Source organism: Myotis lucifugus, unplaced genomic scaffold (assembly GCF_000147115.1).
Source record: "Myotis lucifugus unplaced genomic scaffold, Myoluc2.0 scaffold_326, whole genome shotgun sequence".
Taxonomy (NCBI): domain Eukaryota; kingdom Metazoa; phylum Chordata; class Mammalia; order Chiroptera; family Vespertilionidae; genus Myotis; species Myotis lucifugus.
In genome coordinates, this window is record NW_005871374.1 from 303,077 (window position 1) to 323,018 (window position 19,942).

Consider the following 19,942-nt stretch of genomic DNA (forward strand, 5'->3'; position numbering starts at 1 on the left):
TAGAAAACGTGAAAATTTTAATCCTTAACACTTAATGTAGTGCCTTAAATACTAAGGGATTTTTATTTTGTTTGGACCACACGTACAGAGATTTAAGTAAAATATAACCAATAATTTATGGAACATTTTCATCAACGGATCTGCCAGGCATATTTATTTCCCATTTCTTTATGTCAATTTATCCTCACATCTTGTTCCTACTTAATATAACCTCCTCCTTTTTTTCAAAAAGGGCAACCATTTGAATGCACTTAAAGAGTAGCTTTTAACTACACTGTTGTGGTGCACTGCATGATTGTTCAGCAAATATTCCTTTTCTCCTCCTCCCCCTCCCCCTCCCCCTCCCCCTCCCCTTCCCCTTCCTCCTCCTCCTCCTTCTCCTTCTTTTTTTTTTTTTAGCTCTACTTCTTGGCCCACTGATTTTGGGCTTGGCCCTGTGACTTGCTTTGGTGGATGGAAGCTGAGGGACTGTGACACACAACCAAAAGTCTTAGATGTGATCATGCGGTTAAGCAAGTTCTTTTGTGATCCTGTCCTTCACTATGTGAACAGCAGGTGGCTCAGTAAAGGATTCCTGAGGAAAGAAGCATGTGAACTGGACATGAACTCAACCTTCAGCCTGAATCCAAGACCAACCAACCCAGCTGCCTCACAAAATATAATTTTTTAAAATAATGAACTAGTGATATTTTGGTATTGTTTACTCTGCAGCATTTGGGTAGGCAAATCTAACTGGTACTACTGTGTGCATTTTTTGTTTTTTTCTAACTTTATGTAATGGTATTTTTTTCTTCCTATTCTGTTATTACATTGCGATTTTGTTGCTATATGTTCATAAAATCCTGCTGTGCTAGAAATACACAGGCTACTTCACTGTTAATAAAGATCACAGCTACATGGGAATCCTTTTGATGTCAGAGTCCATAACATAACTGTTAATGCTCCTGTCACTGAAATTTTCTTTAATGCTTTGAAATCTGGATCCCAGAGAAATATTTGCACTCCCATGTTCATGGAAGCATTATTCACAACAGCCAAATTGAGGACATAACCTAAGTGGAGGAGTGAATAAAGAATATGTGGGATAGACTGGTGAGTGTGGCTCAGTGGCTGAGCATCAAACCATGAACCAGGAGGTCACGGTTCTGTTCCTGGTCAGGCCACATGCCCAGGTTGCTGGCTCAGTCCCCAGTGGCAGAAGGCAGCCCATCAGTGATTCTCATCATTGATGCTTCTATATCTCTCTCTGAAATCAATAAAAAAATATTTTTACAAAAGAAGGGAAGAAGGAAGAACTTGCAAGGTGTATATTGTAAAAAATTTAAGACATATTTGAGTAAACCAAGAGATGCAACAAAGCAAATATTTTTTTCACTCCAGCTAGAGAGAAACTCTTGATTCACTTCTGATTGTGCTTTTATTCTGTCTGTGATATTCAACCCCAGTCCCAATCACTGTTAATTCTTCTATTTCAATGGCTTTTAAGTATTTATATTTCCCCCATTTTCATTATTAATCTTTTCCTTTTCATGCTGAAATGAAAGCAATAGCTGCTAACTCACCTCCTGGTTTCATTTATCTCATTCAATGATAAAAGTGTATCACAGGAAATTAATTGTTCTAATATATAGCTTTAATTTTGCCTCTGCCCTGTTTGAAAGTCATTAGTAAGTTTCTTCTTCCTATATAATAAACTGTATTCCATAAAACATATCTTCCATATTTCCTGTCCCCAGATGAGTAGCTAAAAATAGCCTTAATGCATTCTTTTAATAGCTAACATTCATTGAATCAGTTCCAATCACAGCATACAAATTCAGAAACAACTGATGAACGTTTTGACTGAAATTTTTGGATAGCTTTTCTATGCTGATTTCTTCTACCCTTGAATTCCGACCCAGAGCAGCTCAGACCATACCAGGGCACCTTCATTCCTTGGCACCTTTCATATACACTCTCATGGCTTCATCTCTGTTTCTCTCTTGCCATAGTCTTATTTGTGAAGTCCACACTAAATGTTTTCTGATTGATTTATTCATTCAATAAGTACTACAATGTGTTTATATTGTGGCAGGCACATGTTTGGTATGGTCTACCACCTAAGAATAGCTATCATTTAAGGAAATGGAATATCAATGAGACCAAGAGTTACCATGGCCTGGCTTTGAGGGTGTTAAGGCCAAGAACCCAACTTCTGAGAAGCCAAGCTACTCTCTTTTTCTTTTTTCTTTTAATTGATTTCAGAGAGGGAGGGAGAGGGAGAGAGAGATAGAAACATCAGTGATGAGAGAAAATCATTGATCGGCTGCCTTCTGCACACTCTACAATGGAGATTGAGACCTTAACCCAGCATGTGCCCTGACCAAGAATCGAACCATGACCTCTTGGTTTACAGGTCAATGCTCAACCACTGAACCATACTGGCCAGGCCAAGCTACCTTTTCAAAGGCTCTGTTCCCATTTTCTCTGACAAGAAATTCAAACAAAGGAAATTATTTAAGCCATAAGCCATCATTTTAGCTGATACGCATTGCAGTTTCCTAATTAGCAGAGCAACATTTACATCACTAACAGTTAAAATCTAATATTGATTTCAAGTAATTTTAACATTATAATTATTCTTGAAAGAAATCTATATGCTATAAAAAAGGAAAGAAAATAACACAGATTCTTAGAATACTTCCCATTGCCTTTTCTTGACATTAACCATGTATTAACTTTCTCATAAAGCCCTCCCTTTTGTACTCATTTACACTTTCAAAGCTAATTATAACTCATTGTCATTGTAAAGATCAAGTCCCAACTGTTTCATGGTGTGCTTTCAAATGAAGTATTTAAGACCAAAGGGACTAAGGCTGGGGTTACAGCTTCTCAATTTGCACAAGCTGACATGCATTATGAAAATAGCTCTTGATTATTTCCTTAACACCTTTGGTGTGAGGAAAACAAACAAACAAACAAAAAACCCACTGTGCTGAGTACACTGCCCCCACATGCTCCTGGGTCAGCAATTTGGTTTGTAGGCAATGATGTTTAAAACCAAAGTTTTCGCAACATTGCTAGCAATAACCTAAATCAATACAGCATAACAACACAAGTCAGTATGTGGCAAGTGATGAAAAATAGAACTGTGGAGATGTCATTCGGAAATGATAAAGGACCGCTTATATTATCTGGAGATAAAAATACAATCTTATAACACTCCTGGCTCTGTAGAGTTTTAACTATTGCACAAAAAGCAAGCAGTAAATCATGGATAAAGACACTTGGTTGTTGCTTTCATTTTACTGTTATGCCCTCTACTAACAGACTGCATCAGAATAACTATTTAAAGGTTAAGCATTTTAAGCACCATAATTATCTGCCATTACTTGGTGATGACATGACATTTTAGTAAAACTCAAGGTATGAGTCATAAAAGAAAAATCTGACCATCTTTTTCACTCTCTAGAGATCAACAACAGTGCCCTTGAGTGAGGAGAGAGTAAAAGCCACCCGTGAAAACACTTTAACAATACTTCCTCAGGTAGCTTGTCTGAACTCCGAGGATTAGTATAGCTCTCAAAATCTCCAAAGAGGGGGGGAAATGCCCCACACACTGCAATTATTTTCCTTTTAGAGAAATCCTTGGGAAAAAAAGTATAGTGAGAATACTTATTGATTTTTAAACCAATTACTATTGAGCGAGAACATACAAGATCGTTTTTATGAAATACATTTAATTCATAAATCAATATAAGAAAAGAAAAAATGAGTCTTCAATGTCTAAATAATTCTTACACCAATACAGGCAAATAAGAGTTTGTTTAAATTGCTAATGTTTCAATTACTGCTTTACTTTAAACAAGAAACTTATGAATTCCTAAAATGCGTGAAGTAAAAAGAATGATATGAAAATGAAAAGGTAATACTTCTAGGTCCCTCCGATTTTCTTGGAGATGAGCAAAATGTAAATTTCATTCATTTATCCCACTTTTTCCTTCCCATGTGCTCACAGAGGACACTATTGTGTCAGGCATTTACTGGGCCCACAAAGAGAACGTTTGTATCCTGGGGCGTGGGAGGTAGCTTCAGAAAGAATAAGTATATGCAAATGGAAATTACACTTGCAGTTTTATGTTTTGTGAACATTTGGAGACGTCTCTGCTGAGCAGAAAGAAAAAGTTAGCAATTTTAAATATCCAAAACGATTAGTCATTCACTGTTCACATCGATGCTGTCACAAAATCAAGGCAGAAAATCAAAGTCCTAACAGCTTTAATTCAATGGGAAGGAAAAAAAAAGTCCCTTGAAGATTTTTCCCCTCCCTCGAGAGCACTTTCGTTTTGCACAACATGCATTTTATAATTTTTAATTTATATTCAGCAACAATGCTCGCTCTGGCTCTAAGACCTTACCCAGTTTCTCCATCTGATACTTCAAAAGATTTTGTTGTTGCTATTTTCTACTTTAAAATGGGCGGTTCTCACTTCATTCAAAAGAAACAAGATGCCTTAAAAAAATGTAGCCAGCCTCTAGAAATGAAATTATTATTGCAGAATTCTAACAATACCTGCTATAGAAGGGTGCAGAAACTGTGCTAAGCATATGCACCACCTCCCTTAATTCTACAGCCCTCAAATAGCCAAACTGAGGCTTACACACTACGACATTTTCTCAGGGTCACAAATGACTAAATTTCTAAAGAACTCTCAATTTGTCAATTCTGAAGAGCATAGATATAAACATTAATTTAATCAGTTATTTAAATTATTCAACCAATTTTTCTAACAGGCTATTAAGTACCAAGCATAGAGTTAGATGTGGGAATACAAACTCGAGTAAGTGTGATTCTTGCCCTAAAGGTCATTACTTTCTAGTTTGGAAAGGAGACTTTTATGTAAACATAGTGTCCCCATAGATGCTTATAGCCCCAACTTATAGAGCTGACAGAGATGTGAAGGGTATGAAATTGAAACTATCTTGTAATTAATACATGTTTATAATAGGAACAAGTAGAAAACACTTGACAAGTTCATTCAACAAATACTTAGTCTGTATTTAAGACTCCAACATAAAATAATAGAAGTAAAATGTGATCATAATATTTTTGAAAACTGTGTACTGTAATATTTCTTTCTGAAAATTTTCATGGAATTGAGCTTTTATTTCAAACTGGTGTAGGTGCAGCCAAATTGGAACTATGCTTATTTAAGGGGCCCAATTTGCAGCAATAATTGGAGAACAGGCTGAATATTGGTTATACCAAAAGATTGCTAGTGTTTCGAGGATTAAAACTGAGTCTGATATCATACATATTCACTAACCGAAATAAGGTATGCTCAGCATTCCAACTGAATGACTGGCAATCACATTCCATCTAATAAAAAGTCAGGATTATATATATTAAATGTTAAAAAGTACTGGGAATGCCAACCTAAGAACTTTCAAAGAAATGCGGAATTTGAGCCTGGTAAATTTTCCATGAGAGAGGCAGGGTATAAAAACAGGGTCTGCTCTCTAAATAAGTAATATAGCTTTATAAAATGGACAATGGACTAAAGACAGCTTCTCTCACATCAGTACAGTGACCTGAATGTCAAACTAGGTAACAAGGTCACAGGTGCCAAAAGTAAAGTGAGGATTTTGCCATCTTTGAGGTCTGCCCCACATTGGTGACCAGCAGGCTTACTTTTAGTCTTTCATCATTTATGCCACTAACCTTAATATTATCTTAAATTCTGCACTGATGAAAATTTCTCTGAAATCTGAATCTGCTAAGATGCTGTGTCTGATTACACTATTTAGCCCGTGTGTTACAGTTTCTATATGCAGTTCCTTTTTCTCTGTAAGTTTGGAATCAGTTTCTGGGGAGCAAAATCTGGTTTGCACAATGACCATTATGGAATTGGTGTCCAAAGCATGTCTTGAATAGAACTGAATGTATATTCCTAATTTGAAACTATTCTGTATCTCTGAGAGTTTACTTAAAAGGCAGACAAACCACCTATTTCACATTTACCATCTCTATTAGTGTGTTCGACTATGACTCCATTTATATGTGGAATCCAATGAACAACATAAACTAACAAACAAAGTGGAGACAGACTCATGGATACAGGGGACAGACTGACAGATGTCAAAGGGAAAGGGGTTAGGGGCTGGATGAGAAAGTGAAAGGATTAAACAAAGAAAAAAATGAAAGACCCATGGACACAGGCAACAGTATGGTGATGACCAGAGGGAAAGGGGGTTCGGGGGAGGTAGAAGAGAGTCAAGGGGGGATAAATGGTGATGGAAAGAGACTTGACTTGGGGTGGTGAACACACAATACAATATACAGATGATATATTGCATAATTGTATACCTGACTCATATATAACATTATATAACAATGTCACCCCAGTAAATCCAATTAAAAAAAGACTATGACATTTTGCCTATCATATTTCCCGAGATGTAATAAATGTTTCAAAGACATCATAGCATACTCAAAGAAAGGAGCTTCTGAGTGAAAGTTCACTGCTTTCACCTTAACATTACTATTTCCAAGACCTCTTAGTCAAAAAGACTTTATATGATGACACAATTGAAGCTAAAAACTGTTATGACTGCTATTCACCTTTATTAGATAAATAGCAGTACATAAATACTATTTATATTAGGAATATGAAACAGAACTTTAAAAGCTCTTATAAAATTCAGGTGTTTATATATTTTTTCACTTTTCTAAAATATGTTATTCAACACCTTTGATATTTTTATAATGTATCAGCCACTGACTTAAGGGTGTGAGTTCACTCCAGTAAAAAAATAAATACATCTTCATCATTTGGTCATTATGAGAATAACTAGCATTTATAAAGTACTCAAATTATTTTTAGAAAGCATTTTATATAGATACTATTACTTCTATATTCTATTTTTAATGCATTAGAAAAACTTGCCTCATTTCTGCTATAATAATGTTTTAATTAAAACCCCTAAATCTTGAAAGGCAATTTGGGATATCTTAATAAGGTAAAATCCTGGATAAAAAGTAATTTACTTTTTTTAATGATAATTAAGTATTTTTTCTAAGTATTTGATATGCATCATTTTTACTTTCATAATTCAGTGATATAAGCGGCTTTTTATTTATGTAGTGTCACCCATATGCAGTGTCATCTAAAAGTGATGTTAAGATATTAGTTTACCAAAATTAACACATTCAATATGAGTATTATATCATATGTTGATTTAGAGTTTGATAATAAAATAATTATGCGTGAATATAATGGAAAACATATAAGGATAAAACCTACCTTTACTAAACTTTAACTTTTCTAAATAAAGAATCCAAATTCTACTGGCTCCACATGTAGACAATTATGTCTCTATATATTTATCATTAGTACTAGATACATTGGTGAATAGTAAATTTTGAATTATAGTGAGACAAAAAGCTTATCCTTAATTGTTTAACTTCAATAATAATCATTTGAAATATAGTCTGTACCTGTAGATGCAACAGGTGAGAGAACATGAAATGGGTGAGTGAACAGAAGGAAATACACAAACAACACGTGCTGCCTTGGGAACTGGGTCATTCACTCGCGAGCGTTAACGGCTTCCTTACTACAGAATATTGATCAACGTCCTTTACTTACAGGAGGGTCTGCATCTTCAGCATAAACGCTTGTGATCGGTGTACCCTTGACAGCATCTGGAGCCACGATCCCTTTGTAGATGCGTTTACTAAACACTGGAGGGTAATCATTCATATCCTGGAAAACACAATTAAGAGGTTAGTGCTTGGACTGAAACTGGGTTAGGTACCCAGTTACTTGACCGGCTCCATCTCTTCATATCATACAACCCATTTGCCACTGTCAGCCTCAATCCTCTCTATTCCATTACTCTCAATTCAGAATGGTGCCCCAGAGGAGATTGCCAGCGTGCCTATACACTATTATATGTATGGTATCAACAGAAGGCCATTCTGCTTGAGTAAACATTCCATCACCCCTGCGCCCACCTGCAAACCAAATACACCTTTTAGAGACTGGAGTAATGTTTGAAATGTTCTCTAAAGATACTCTTATTGAAATGATGTGTTACTGAACTTTGGAAATAATGAAAAAACAAATTATATAGAAAGTGCCATCCAATGAGACAAGTATAGAAGATGGTGTTTTTATGTTTGTTTCGTTGTTACTATTTTCAAAAGCACTCTAATGTTTCTGTTGCAACTTCAAATTCTTTATATACTTCGCATAATGGCATGATTAGAACATTTCAAATGCAAAGCATGAAACATCCTTTGATGCCACCTTACATGTTTACTAGTATAACTGTAAACTGATTAAAGAATGTTTTCCCTATAGCACACTACGATAAGGACAAACAGGATTAGATGTTCTTATACATGAAAAACAATGATAATTAAGTATTTTTTCTAAGTATTTGATATGCATCATTTTTACTTTCATAATTCAGTGATGTAAGTGGCTTTTTATTTATGTAGTGTCACCCATTAAACAAGTATTTATCAAGTTCCTACCATTTATATGACCGAGTATAAGCACTGTGGATACTGTGGTGACTCAAGCAAAAGGTGCCCCTGTCTTCATGTCACTTTACTGCCATTTGACAGGAAAAGATACTGATCCTACCAGATAGTTTAGCAGGGGTCCTCAAACTACGGCCCGAGGGCCACATGCGGCCCGCCGAAAAGATTTATCCGGCCCGCTGGGTGTTTTTGCCGCTGCCTGTCCTGCTTAGCAGCCGACTCGTCCCGGGCCCGCAGTGCGCATGTGTGGAATGTCTGAGGGACAGTGAACTGGCCCCCTGTTTAAAAAGTTTGAGGACCTCTGGTTTAGTGATTTGACTTAGTTGACAGAGCCAACCTGATAAATCTGGTCCCCTGAGAGCAAGACCATTTTTTACTCTCAAGCATTTTATCCTTTATGGAGAATTGCATTTTATTATTTTTCTCAAAAGCAACGCTTATTAAATTGACTGATTTAAATTTTGTAAACTTATTTATTTTAAAATAATCATTATGCCCTGCATTGTTTTGGGTAATTTGGGTCAAACACATTTGAGCCCGAAGCTACATCAGTTAATTACCTTACTCTCCAGGTCATCTTTTTCTCACTTGTTATTAGAAACATAAGAAGAAAATTATTCTACATAGTCTTTGATATTTTCTCTGTGACAACAATTTTCCTGTACAATGTAAATGGCGAGCACCCTAATTAACTGATTATAAACACCTCTTTTCAAAGAGGTCAGGATAATTATCTATTACAATCAAGTAGAGCTTGTTTTATGTTCACCATAGAGTTGACTTCTAAGTTGTGAATATAAAGAAACCTGTAGACTCCAATAAGAAATAGGAGGTCTTGAACTATGCGTAAAACTGGAAGGAAAATCGTTTTCTCTGTTTGACATATAGTATTCACACCCTCTTCCATAAAATAAAAGCGTTCTTTTGTAAATTATGAGCTTTGGAATCTGAACAAGTAAATGAACCCAGGGAACTGGTTCTCTACACGGAGGGCAGTGTAAGGTGTTGATCTTGAGGTGGCAGGGTCTGGAGTAAGTTGCATACACACTGTCTCTTGCTCTTTTCAAGAGTGCCAGTTACTTCTAATGAGTGAATCCTGTCTTTTAAAGGGTGGAGATCCTCTTGCACTTCTAAACTATCACTTTTAAAGGTTGGAAAAGAAGAAGCCCAACATTGTAATTGTTCTGCACCCAAAGTCATATAAACTCAATATGCTCTTACGAAGTTTCTTCTTCTCCTTCCCCGGCGGGAGGGGGGGGTGGGGGGGTGGGGGGGTGGGGGCGGGGGCGGCGGCGGGGGGGCGGCATCTGGAACCTTAATGTTACAAGGTACTTTTTGGAGAACTGGATTCTTCAGAAAATAAAAAGAAGATATGATATTTTTTTCCAATTATGTCCACATAGCTGCTAATGGTGTTGAATACAGTGGCCTATATTTTGCTGAGAAAGTATTCACTAGATTCGCCTTCTAACTGAATGCACAGTGGTCATGTTTTAATCTGGCCTCACCAACTGATTTGATGCAAACCAAAGGCTGTAATAACTGAAGACCACTGAAACATTAATGTCCCTAATTTTATGTTGCTTGTCATTGACAGGATGAAGAATCAATATAATTATTATAGCAGTACTTCTTCTTATGGTACATTGCACACATTTGGGGATAATAATCTTTTATTGTGGCTAAAATGTATAGCCAGTTGCCCATAGTTCTTGCACCATGCATTACTTCAAATAATAACATTTATTGAAATGTAATGCCATTGGGCATAATTGTTAGTTGAGTATATTTATGCTCCAAGGATACTGAAGAAAAATGTACACATGACTTGCTTCTGTACAAATGCTCTATTATGCCTCAAATTAAGGATAAGCTTCACTCTCCAAAAACAAGCCCCTTTCTGTTAGCCATTACTCCACTAGAGGGTAGCAGTGGCAAAAAGAAACATTTCCTTTTCTGTCCTTTTGTCAATTTTATCACCAAGACCCTCAATAATTTGCTTTCTGTGGTTATATTTTTGATCTGACCAATAACTAGTTTTCATGTTTCTAAAGTCTGTTCCAAATGTCATCAGGGTTCTCAACTGGAACACCACCCTGCTCTTAAAAATGTTGACTAGTAAACTTACAATTTGGCCCCATGTATCAATCACATAAAAATGCACCTGAAGGTACAGTGGCTAGGAGGAAACATGAGTTTTATGTACAGCATGGCTCTCAGTATCACAAATATTGATGGAAATCCTACTGGGCATTAGACAGTACTTTGGGTGTTGGGGTATTGTTACCACCAAGAAAGGCATAGTGCCTGCTGGTACTGGGGTTAGAGTTCAGTGTGGAAAGCAAAAACTAAATGCATAATGTCAAGTGTGATGCATGTTATGAAAGAGACAGTACAAGGCTATGATGAGAGTGTATAGCACGGAGTTTAATTAGCTACATTACCATAGGATACATTTCTGTTATCTGAACAACGTCCCCATCGCTCATGCATTCTGGCAGCTGAAATAGCCTTTCCAAATCAATAGCTAAGTTAGAGGAGGATAACACTGTGCAATGGTGACAAACCCAGTGATTTAATACATCATTCTATTGCTTTCTACTTCCCTCTGTTGCAATGGTAATATGGGGGGGAAAGGAGGTGACACATTTTTGGAATTTTTCTAAACCATTACATTATGGTAAATTGAGACAATGAGTGCATATTCTGAGCTCAAGTCTATGAACAAATTCTAAGAATATCACCCCATTTTAGACTTTCTCAAAAGTGCATAATAGTTACATGTGTGTGTGCGTGTGTCTGTATGGTTCATTTTTACTGTATATCAGGAAAATGCTGAGTGTATCAAATGTATCATTTCCATTAACTTGCACAAAATATAGTAGTTATCATTATTACTATTATTCCTGTTTTATATATAAGAAAACTGAAGCTTACAGATATTATATTGCTCATGGTTATCCTGCAACAAAGGATACAGCTATGATTTAATTCTGTTATATCAGATCCTAAAAGCCTCATTCTGATATGTGGACGCAAGGAGAAAGAGAAATGGCAAAGTCATCAGAAGATTATATGTAAGATGACTTAAGTGTGATTTTCACTTAAAAATGCACATAATGCACATATAACTTTTAAGATATCTCTTTCCAATAATATTTTAGATTAAAAAAATTCTTTCAACTAGTTACTATACTTTTATCTTGGCAATCTGGTGAGCTTCTAAACATTGTATAATGCTAATTTATTTCCCTGAAGATAATTGTTATAATTATTCATAAAGCTTTCTTTGGTAAAAAGAGAGTTGTTGCAGTTATAGTTATATTTTTAAAACAGTTTATTCAATATTTAAATCTAGAAATAGTTATTTTCACTAAAACCTAATAATGTCGTGTGTTTTTTCCCTAAGTTGCATTCCTTGAAAAATGAGTCCGATCAGAAACTTTACAACCAAAAAGAATCCCATGATCAAATACGGGAAATCACATTTTTTTTCTTGAGATTCTCAAGGTATATCAGTACATTGAAGGCTCCTATATGAATGTATATGCCAATGCAGAGAGAAATCTGTTTTCTTTTGCATAGCCCAATGTTTCCCAAATCTATCTTGAGGAGCTAATACTCTATGAAATATATCCTCAGGGACCCGGAAGATATTGCGATATTAGAGACACAAACTAATAGTGTTTGGGATATTTTATGACTTTGGTGAATTAAAGTTTTCAGAGAATATATGGAAGATTCCAATATATCAAGCATGCTCCCCAAATGTGGTGGCCACTTCATCAGGGTGAAGATAGCAGCCACAGGAATGGTGGGATTGGGAATTAATGGCCATGCTTAGCAGTAACCAGTAAGGCTTATCAGCATCTATTGTCCCAATTAGGAGGACATTCAATTTTGGAGACTTGTGGCAGTACCAAGCCTGTCTCAGGCAGGGGAAATATGATAATCCTTGAAGGGTAAAATCTCTGGGCATAGGCATTTTTATATGTTCCCCCTCATTTGATTCTTCAGAGGTAATATGTCACATCTTAGTAGTAAAATTGTAGAATAGCAGAGTATGCAGATACTTTATGAAACTATCTTACTCAGCCTGTGACATGCCCTCCCTGATGTATTCACATTCTTTAAACTTCCTGGTTAATATATTAGAAAAAAATACACTAAACAAGAATATAATAGTGAAAAATATACTAGAGGGGAACATTTGATGACTATAGCCCCAAACAAGTATATCTCCAGGTCAACCAACTCCAAGGGAAAAATCAACTCCAAGTTGTAAAAAAAATAATGATTACTCAGTTAAAACATACTCCCATTAGCTGGTTCATTGAAATCATCTTTAATTCAATTTCCCCCTTCCAGAGGAAGGGAAGGCAATATGCTATAAATCTTGAAATGTTCAGAATTTCTTATGGTATTTGTTTGAGTCCTGGACTACTTCCTGGTCTCTCACAACATAACTCCTTTGACCGAATCCAAACTAGGACACTACCAATACCGTCACCATGGAGCATCAGCAGCACATCAATGCCTGTCGGGCGTCCAGGGTTTGGCAAATGATACCTTGATGCTGGACACTGAGTTTCTATAGAAAAGCTAGAAAAGCCTATTTTCTATATGTTTGGGGGCATAGAAACATTTATTTTCCACCTGGAGGAGGAAACCCCTTTGAAAGATGAAAATGCTAACGTCATCTTCCAAGATACACGGTATTTCCAGCAACCTTGGCCCTAATGGATAGTCGTTCATTTCTGATCCTTCCACCTATTCCTGCCCCCTCCTAGACGTGCTCCTACTAACCCAGTCTCCCTCACTCTCCTACTCCTGTGCAGCCATGCTATCTAAAATGACCATCAGAAAAATGACTGAAATCATCTTTTTATCTTGGGCAAGTCTTTCACAGCCCTTTCAATGCTGCCAAGTATTGCATATCCATTAATATATTTCAACTGTCGTGTCCTGTATTCAGCTTTTGGCTTTCCATAGAGAACAGAGCTTTTCTTTCTGTGTATTTTCTGTTGTATATTAGAATTCAGTATATAAGGTAAAAATTTTCTCTGAATTTTATGTTTTAAACTGTTTAGAATGTTATTTTTATTTTCCAGAGATTCATCCATGTCATCTAATTGTCTATCAATAAATGTGCAATGAAATAGGCCTTGTTTTATCAATGTTCTACAAAAACTTTGCAATAAAAATCCGTATTATTATTTTTTGATCATAATTGGTTTTGTTTTGGGTCCTTAAAATGTGTGACCAAGAGAGCTCTTTGCAGGTGTCTGTCACATAATTATATTTTCTTATTAGTGTAGAACAGTGGTTCTCAACCTTCCTAATGCTGTGACCCTTTAATACAGTTCCTCATGTTGTGGTGACTCACAAACATAAAATTATTTTCGTTGCTACATCATAACTGTAATTTTGCTACGGTTATGAATCATAATGTAAATATCTGATATGCAGGATGTATTTAGATGACCCTGTGAAAGGGTCGTTCGACCCCCAAAGGGTCGCGACCCACAGGTTGAGAACCGCTGGTGTAGAAATATTTTTCCTTCTGAATATTACTTTAATTTCCCTATTCTCACTCCAGTTTTAAATAAATTTGATGGACTAGTTATAAACACTAGATATTTCTTTTTTACAAAAGAAATTATATTTCTGCTCATTTTCAAAGAGAGATCTTCAAGATGCTTTCCCTGTGGTGACTGTTTTCAGCAGAAATATCTCTTAGCAAATACCATGCAATTATGTTATCAGCAAAGCAGCTTGTCAGTACTGCAAGTAAACAAACCAATAGCAGGAAATTTGCAAGCTTAGAAAAGATCTACATATGTGGAGAGATGAGAATTCTATTCCATTTTCTTTTCAAAACAAACAAGTCTGATAGTAGACAAGAGACTTTGAAAGTTCTCTTTCACCCTGAGTGATAAGGAGAAAAGAAATCAAGTGTCAGTCTGTCTTTGGGAAAATATTCTGCAAATATTTTATGCTTATATCACTTGAAAAAGAAAAAAAATGGCATTGAAAATATCTAGAATTAAATCTTGAATAAGATTTGCTTCAAATGTATAGTAAATCAGAAATAAATGTGTATAGGTCAAGAAGACTTAACCAATACATTGGTTTTACTTCTCTAAGTAAGGTAAATGATAAGAAACATCGAGTGACACCCCTCTATTGCAATAAAGGGGGCTCAAGCAACAGGTAATGGAATTTAAGTCTTGAGCTCGGATAAAGAATGAGGCTTATTTAGAACAAGCTTGCTTATTTACTTTATATGTTTTGATTTAATTTGACTACAATGAATTCTAGAAAAAAAAAGTCCATCCAAAGAGAGAAAAAAATTCAAGCAGCCATGTCAGAGTCTATGAAGGTTATAATTTTCTACAACCCACCACATTCATCCTAGAGAGACGGCTACACTATTTGAGTATCCCTTTTTGGATCTGGGAAGAATAGAGGGAAGGTCATTAGAAACAAGCCTTTTCTTCCCTTATTGTCCAAAATTGTCCAACAAGGACCTTTTTATTCTATTTTAAATGTTTTTAATGCTAAATTCCACCGAGCCACATGGTAGACAAGAGAAGACCAGGTAAGATGCTTTAAAAATTCCACCTGCTCTGGAAGCCATTTTGCTCTAGTTAGTTTATGCAGGTCAAACTTATCTTAGTCTTTTTCATTTCTTTGCCTATCCAACATCTTCCTAACCACTAATAGTATCATGTTCCTAATATGTTCTTAGAAAAAGATTTCTAAATTTCTAAGTGTCATACCACAATAGTGTGGCAACATACTATTTCAAAATATGAGTTGAAATCCCTTAGGTCATTGGTTGTTTTGTGCTGTCCCTTGAACCTCCCCCAGGCTACCAGAGCATTGTTTCAGGGGAGGGGGAATACACAAACAGAAAAGGAGGTGACTAAGAAAAGATTTTGATAGTTCAAATACTGATTCCCAAAGAGAACTTAATGCTGAATAAAATTTTAACTCCCTGAAATAGATACATTTCCCATTATCTGAAATAGATAAATTTCTTAGGATAGAGAGACCCACTATGGATATAGGTACAGAGTCATTGTGGATCCCTGAGAAAAAAGGAACTCAGACCCTAATACAACTCTCCAGACTGCTCTAAGGCATCTGAGAATGGAAGGGACTCATGCTCCCCTCTCCAGGGTAGTTTAGAGGAGACAGCAGGCCTGATGGAAGAAATAGCCTCAGGTGGGTACTGGCAGATAAACTTCAGTCAGAAAAGGCAGTGGAATACTCCCTGTGTCCCACTCTGATTGCAGGATTATCACAAATAATTCCAAACCAAACCAAACAAACACACACAAAACCAGACCCAAAGACCTTGCAGTCAAGTATTAAAGCACTAACCTACATGACAGTTATGCTAATTATAGATTGGCTAAGTACTTAACAATCTTTTATGTTCTCATATTGGTATTTTCTAACAAAACCAATAGGATTTTTAGTTATTTATTAGTTAACCATCAAATAAAAACTCAAGGAAAGCCATGCATTTTTAATTCCATCATTTACACTATGAAAATGAGCATTGTGGAGAAGTTGCCTATTACTTGTGTACCTTATAACCTTGTGTACAGAGTCCTTGACTGAAAGCACCTTTCAAAACTTGACGTCATCCCCAGAACCTGACTTTCTCTTATTCTCAACCAGTGGGTCGCGACCATCAGAAAACACATATAGCATATCAGATATTTACATTACGATTCATATCAGTAGCAAAATTACAGTTATAAAGTAGCAAAGAAAATAATTTTATGGTTGGGGGTCACCACAACACGAGGAACTGTATTAAAGGGTTGCGGCATTAGGAAGGTTGAGAACCACTCAGGCAGAAATGCAACAGTAGAAATGCATTTGCAATGCTTTCCCCATAGGGAAGGTGCTCCTTTGGGAAAGAGCAGAGAAATCTGAAAGTTTAGTTCGCAGCTCAGGTGACCGTTATATCCACTCGAGAACTGTCACTGGAAATCCAAAAGGTGGAAGACACCATGTTTTTCAGGCAATCATTTGGCACAGGGTATTACAATGAATGAGATAACAAACTTAGAGAGGTCAAGAAAGTCCGGTAAATCATAGAACTTGAAATGGTTGAACCAGAACTTAATTCCAATTTGATCTTGATCCTAAAGCTTATTTCATTCCAGAATCTTGGGTTCTAAACTAAAGCAAACTAATTAGTTCTGGAGGCTTAGTACACTTAATCATTCAGAGTCATCTTATTAAAGATTTTATTTTTAAAACTGAAGGATTTGGATAAAGTTATTATCTCTACTGCTGTGAAATTTGCACTAAAGTGTAGGCTGGCGAAATTATGGCTTGATTGAAGTCACAGAGCTAACAGCAGACTAAGGAAGCCACATGTTTGAATTAATTTTTTAGTGTTTCCTTCAAATTTAACTCTTAAACAATATAGTTGTTTCTCAAGTCTTCATAAATATTTATCAATTAAAAAATCTATGTTCTGGGTCTGGTACCACTATGTTATTATGAATTGTTGCACTAAATATTAGACTTATTGTATAAAAAACAGAAGCTACACGTAGAGAGTGCAAAGTAGGCAACCAGAAGTCACCTGTATTCCTTACCTTTACTATCACTGTGACGGTAGCAATCCCAGGTGGCATTGTGCCGTAAATATCAAAGGCCTCCACTAGGAAAGTGATACTTGCTTCCTGGTCTGGAAATGACTCATAGTCCAAACTCCTTAAAAGGGAGAGTTCTCCTGTAAATGGGTGCATTGCAAAAAGGTGCTTCACTTCTGGGCTTCTTATCCGATAAGACACATTTGCTCCAAGGTCAACATCCGTGGCCTGTAACAAGAAGAATGGTTATATCAGTGGCAGTGCCAGCCTAGAAAAATGAAAGACTGATGAAGTTCATGTGTCAGTGCTTAGGGCAGCATAAGTTTAATGCTGACCAAAAGTCATGTTTCAGAGAAAAGCACGTTTGTTAAGTAATTTACCAGAAAGAGGGGGGAGGAGAGAGAGAGAAATAGAGACAGAGACATGAGATTTTTGTCCTTGTGGATTTTATTGCTAAATGTATTTTACCTGAAAAAAATCACTATTAAAATAACCATACCACAGTAAAGAAATAAGTATTGTCACAGATTATTATTTCTTGCTGACCATATAACCTTGAAAAGGAATATTTTAAATAAAAATAAATGTATTGAGCCTTAATCAGTGTGGCTCAGTGGTTGGAGTGTTGGCCCATGAACTGAGGGGTTACAGGTTCTATTCCTGGTCAAGGACATGTGACTGGGTTGCAGGTTTCATCCCTGCCCTAGTCAGAGAACTTGCAGGAGACAACCATTCAATGTGTCTAACACCCATGTCTGTCTGTCTGAATGTCTGTCTCTCTCTCTCTCTCTCTCTCTCTCTCTCTCTCTCTCCCCACACATATTCTCTCTCCCCTGTCTTTCTCCCTTCCATTTTCTCTGAAAATCAATGGAAAAAATATCCTTGCATGAGGATTAACCAAATAAATAAATAAATACATTTATTGAGTGATTTCCATAAACACAATGGATTATTCAAACACTAAAAGAAAACTGATAAATATAATAATTTCATTTCATCTCATCAGTATCCTATAATACATTTCTAGAGATCACTTGATTATAACTCCCTTCATTTAACTAATATTTATTGAGTTGTTATTATGTGCAAGTTACTATAGAGATGTACAAGACGAATCAATGCAGTTTCTGCCCTCCAGGTTATTGTACAAAGAAATAAGACACAAATACCAAAATCGAAGGAAAAAAGTGATATGTCACTTAAAGGTGTTCGAATTGGGAGTGATATCTTTTAGCTGAAAGGATGCTTTTTATGCAGGATTTGTAGGATGATTATTTTACTCAGCAGTACAGGTTTGCAAAGGCCACTCTGGTAGGGGACATGGAATAGAGCAAAAATGGCACTGGGAAGGTGAGGGTTGGTTAGGCTCTGCATGCAGTAATGCAAAACCTCTTATGTGAACTTCCAGTCTTGGCTCCCTTTAATCTGTTATGGACATAACAATGAGAAAGGTTTTATTATTTCCCTGCCTAAAATCCTTCTTGCTTTTCATTCCATTTTGGATCATCTCCCAACTCCTTCACATGGTGAGAAGGACATACACATTTTCCAGACGTTTAGCCCCTAATTCTCTTCTCTCCTCCAGGATCCTGAGCAGATTATTCCCACTGCCTTGAATAGCCATTCTTCTTCTTTGCTCAAATAACTCTCACTCTTCAGTTTGCCATTTAGAAAGCAACTTTCTCCAGGAAACTTTCTCTTTGACCTAAAGATTAGGTTACAATCTGTGATCTCCTAAGCCCCTCACTTTGAGGACCTCTATTTTAATGAGCAGTCTACTTGTCTACTTGCTACATGAGACCAAAAACTCAATGAACGCAGATAATCGTCTGGTTCATGTTTGAATCCTCAAAGTCTAACAGAGGAGTGGATATAAAATAAATGTCAAAATTATACTTCTTGAATGAATGAATGAATGAATGAGATTAATAGAACAATACAGGATGAAATAATGGCCCTCTCCATGACCAGCATATGTCTCTTGTCAGTTATTAATGTTTATTGTCTAAATATTTATTTAGTTGAATTATGAAAGAAATACAAGTTCTTCAAATCCATGCCAACAAAGATCATGTGTATTGCAGTCAAGGAAGGTCTAATTTTTCCCCCCAAAATATACTTCATATACCACCTGTGTCAGAATTAGATGGGCAGTTGCTTAAAATGCAGATTTCTGAGCCAATTTAACCTACTGAATCAGAATGTCCAGAGTTTCTGGTAATGGTGCAGTTGAGAAATGAAAAGGGAGGCTTGGAGATGGAGACACTATTAAACAGGAGAGTTAAGACTTGTGGAAGAATGTCAGTTGTTTACTGAAAATAAAATTAAAAATTAGAAAATAAGTATAGCAATACCCTATGTCTGTAAAATATAGGTAACTCTTTACATATGTATATATGTATATACATATATGCATTTATGCAAAAAATACATGCATATTTATTTTTACATATATATCTTTGATACTTGTGTGAGCACATAGATAAATGTGACAGAGTAAACATAAATATTAATATGGAGTACTTTGGAGGTACAAGGTGGGAGATTATTGACTTTTTATAGACTACTGTATTGTTCATTATTACAATAAATATATAACATTAATTTTTTAATTAAAAATCTATTTAGATTTTTTATTTAATATCTTACAAAGGCACATTTTCTCCCCTTATTTTTTGTTGTATCCCTATGAGTTGTTAGATTTTTTAAAAAATGTAGTGCTTGAGAGAGACTTATATTAAAATGTACTCATTGTTTATCTGCCATTAAAATTTTTAAAAATAAAATA

At 35.9% G+C, this 19,942-nt stretch overlaps 1 protein-coding gene across 16 annotated transcripts in view; it reads right to left on the minus strand.

Moving 5' to 3' along the window:
• PCDH15 (protocadherin related 15) overlaps positions 1-19,942 on the minus strand; it is a 537,899-nt gene that overhangs the window by 136,166 nt on the left and 381,791 nt on the right. For all 16 annotated transcript variants that reach the window (XM_023764291.1, XM_023764288.1, XM_023764290.1 and 13 more), the window contains 2 exons: positions 17,158-17,382; positions 7,629-7,745 (listed from right to left, as the gene is read on the minus strand). In XM_023764291.1, the coding sequence (XP_023620059.1) occupies positions 7,629-7,745; positions 17,158-17,382 (342 nt within the window). The remainder of the gene's footprint in view (positions 1-7,628; positions 7,746-17,157; positions 17,383-19,942) is intronic.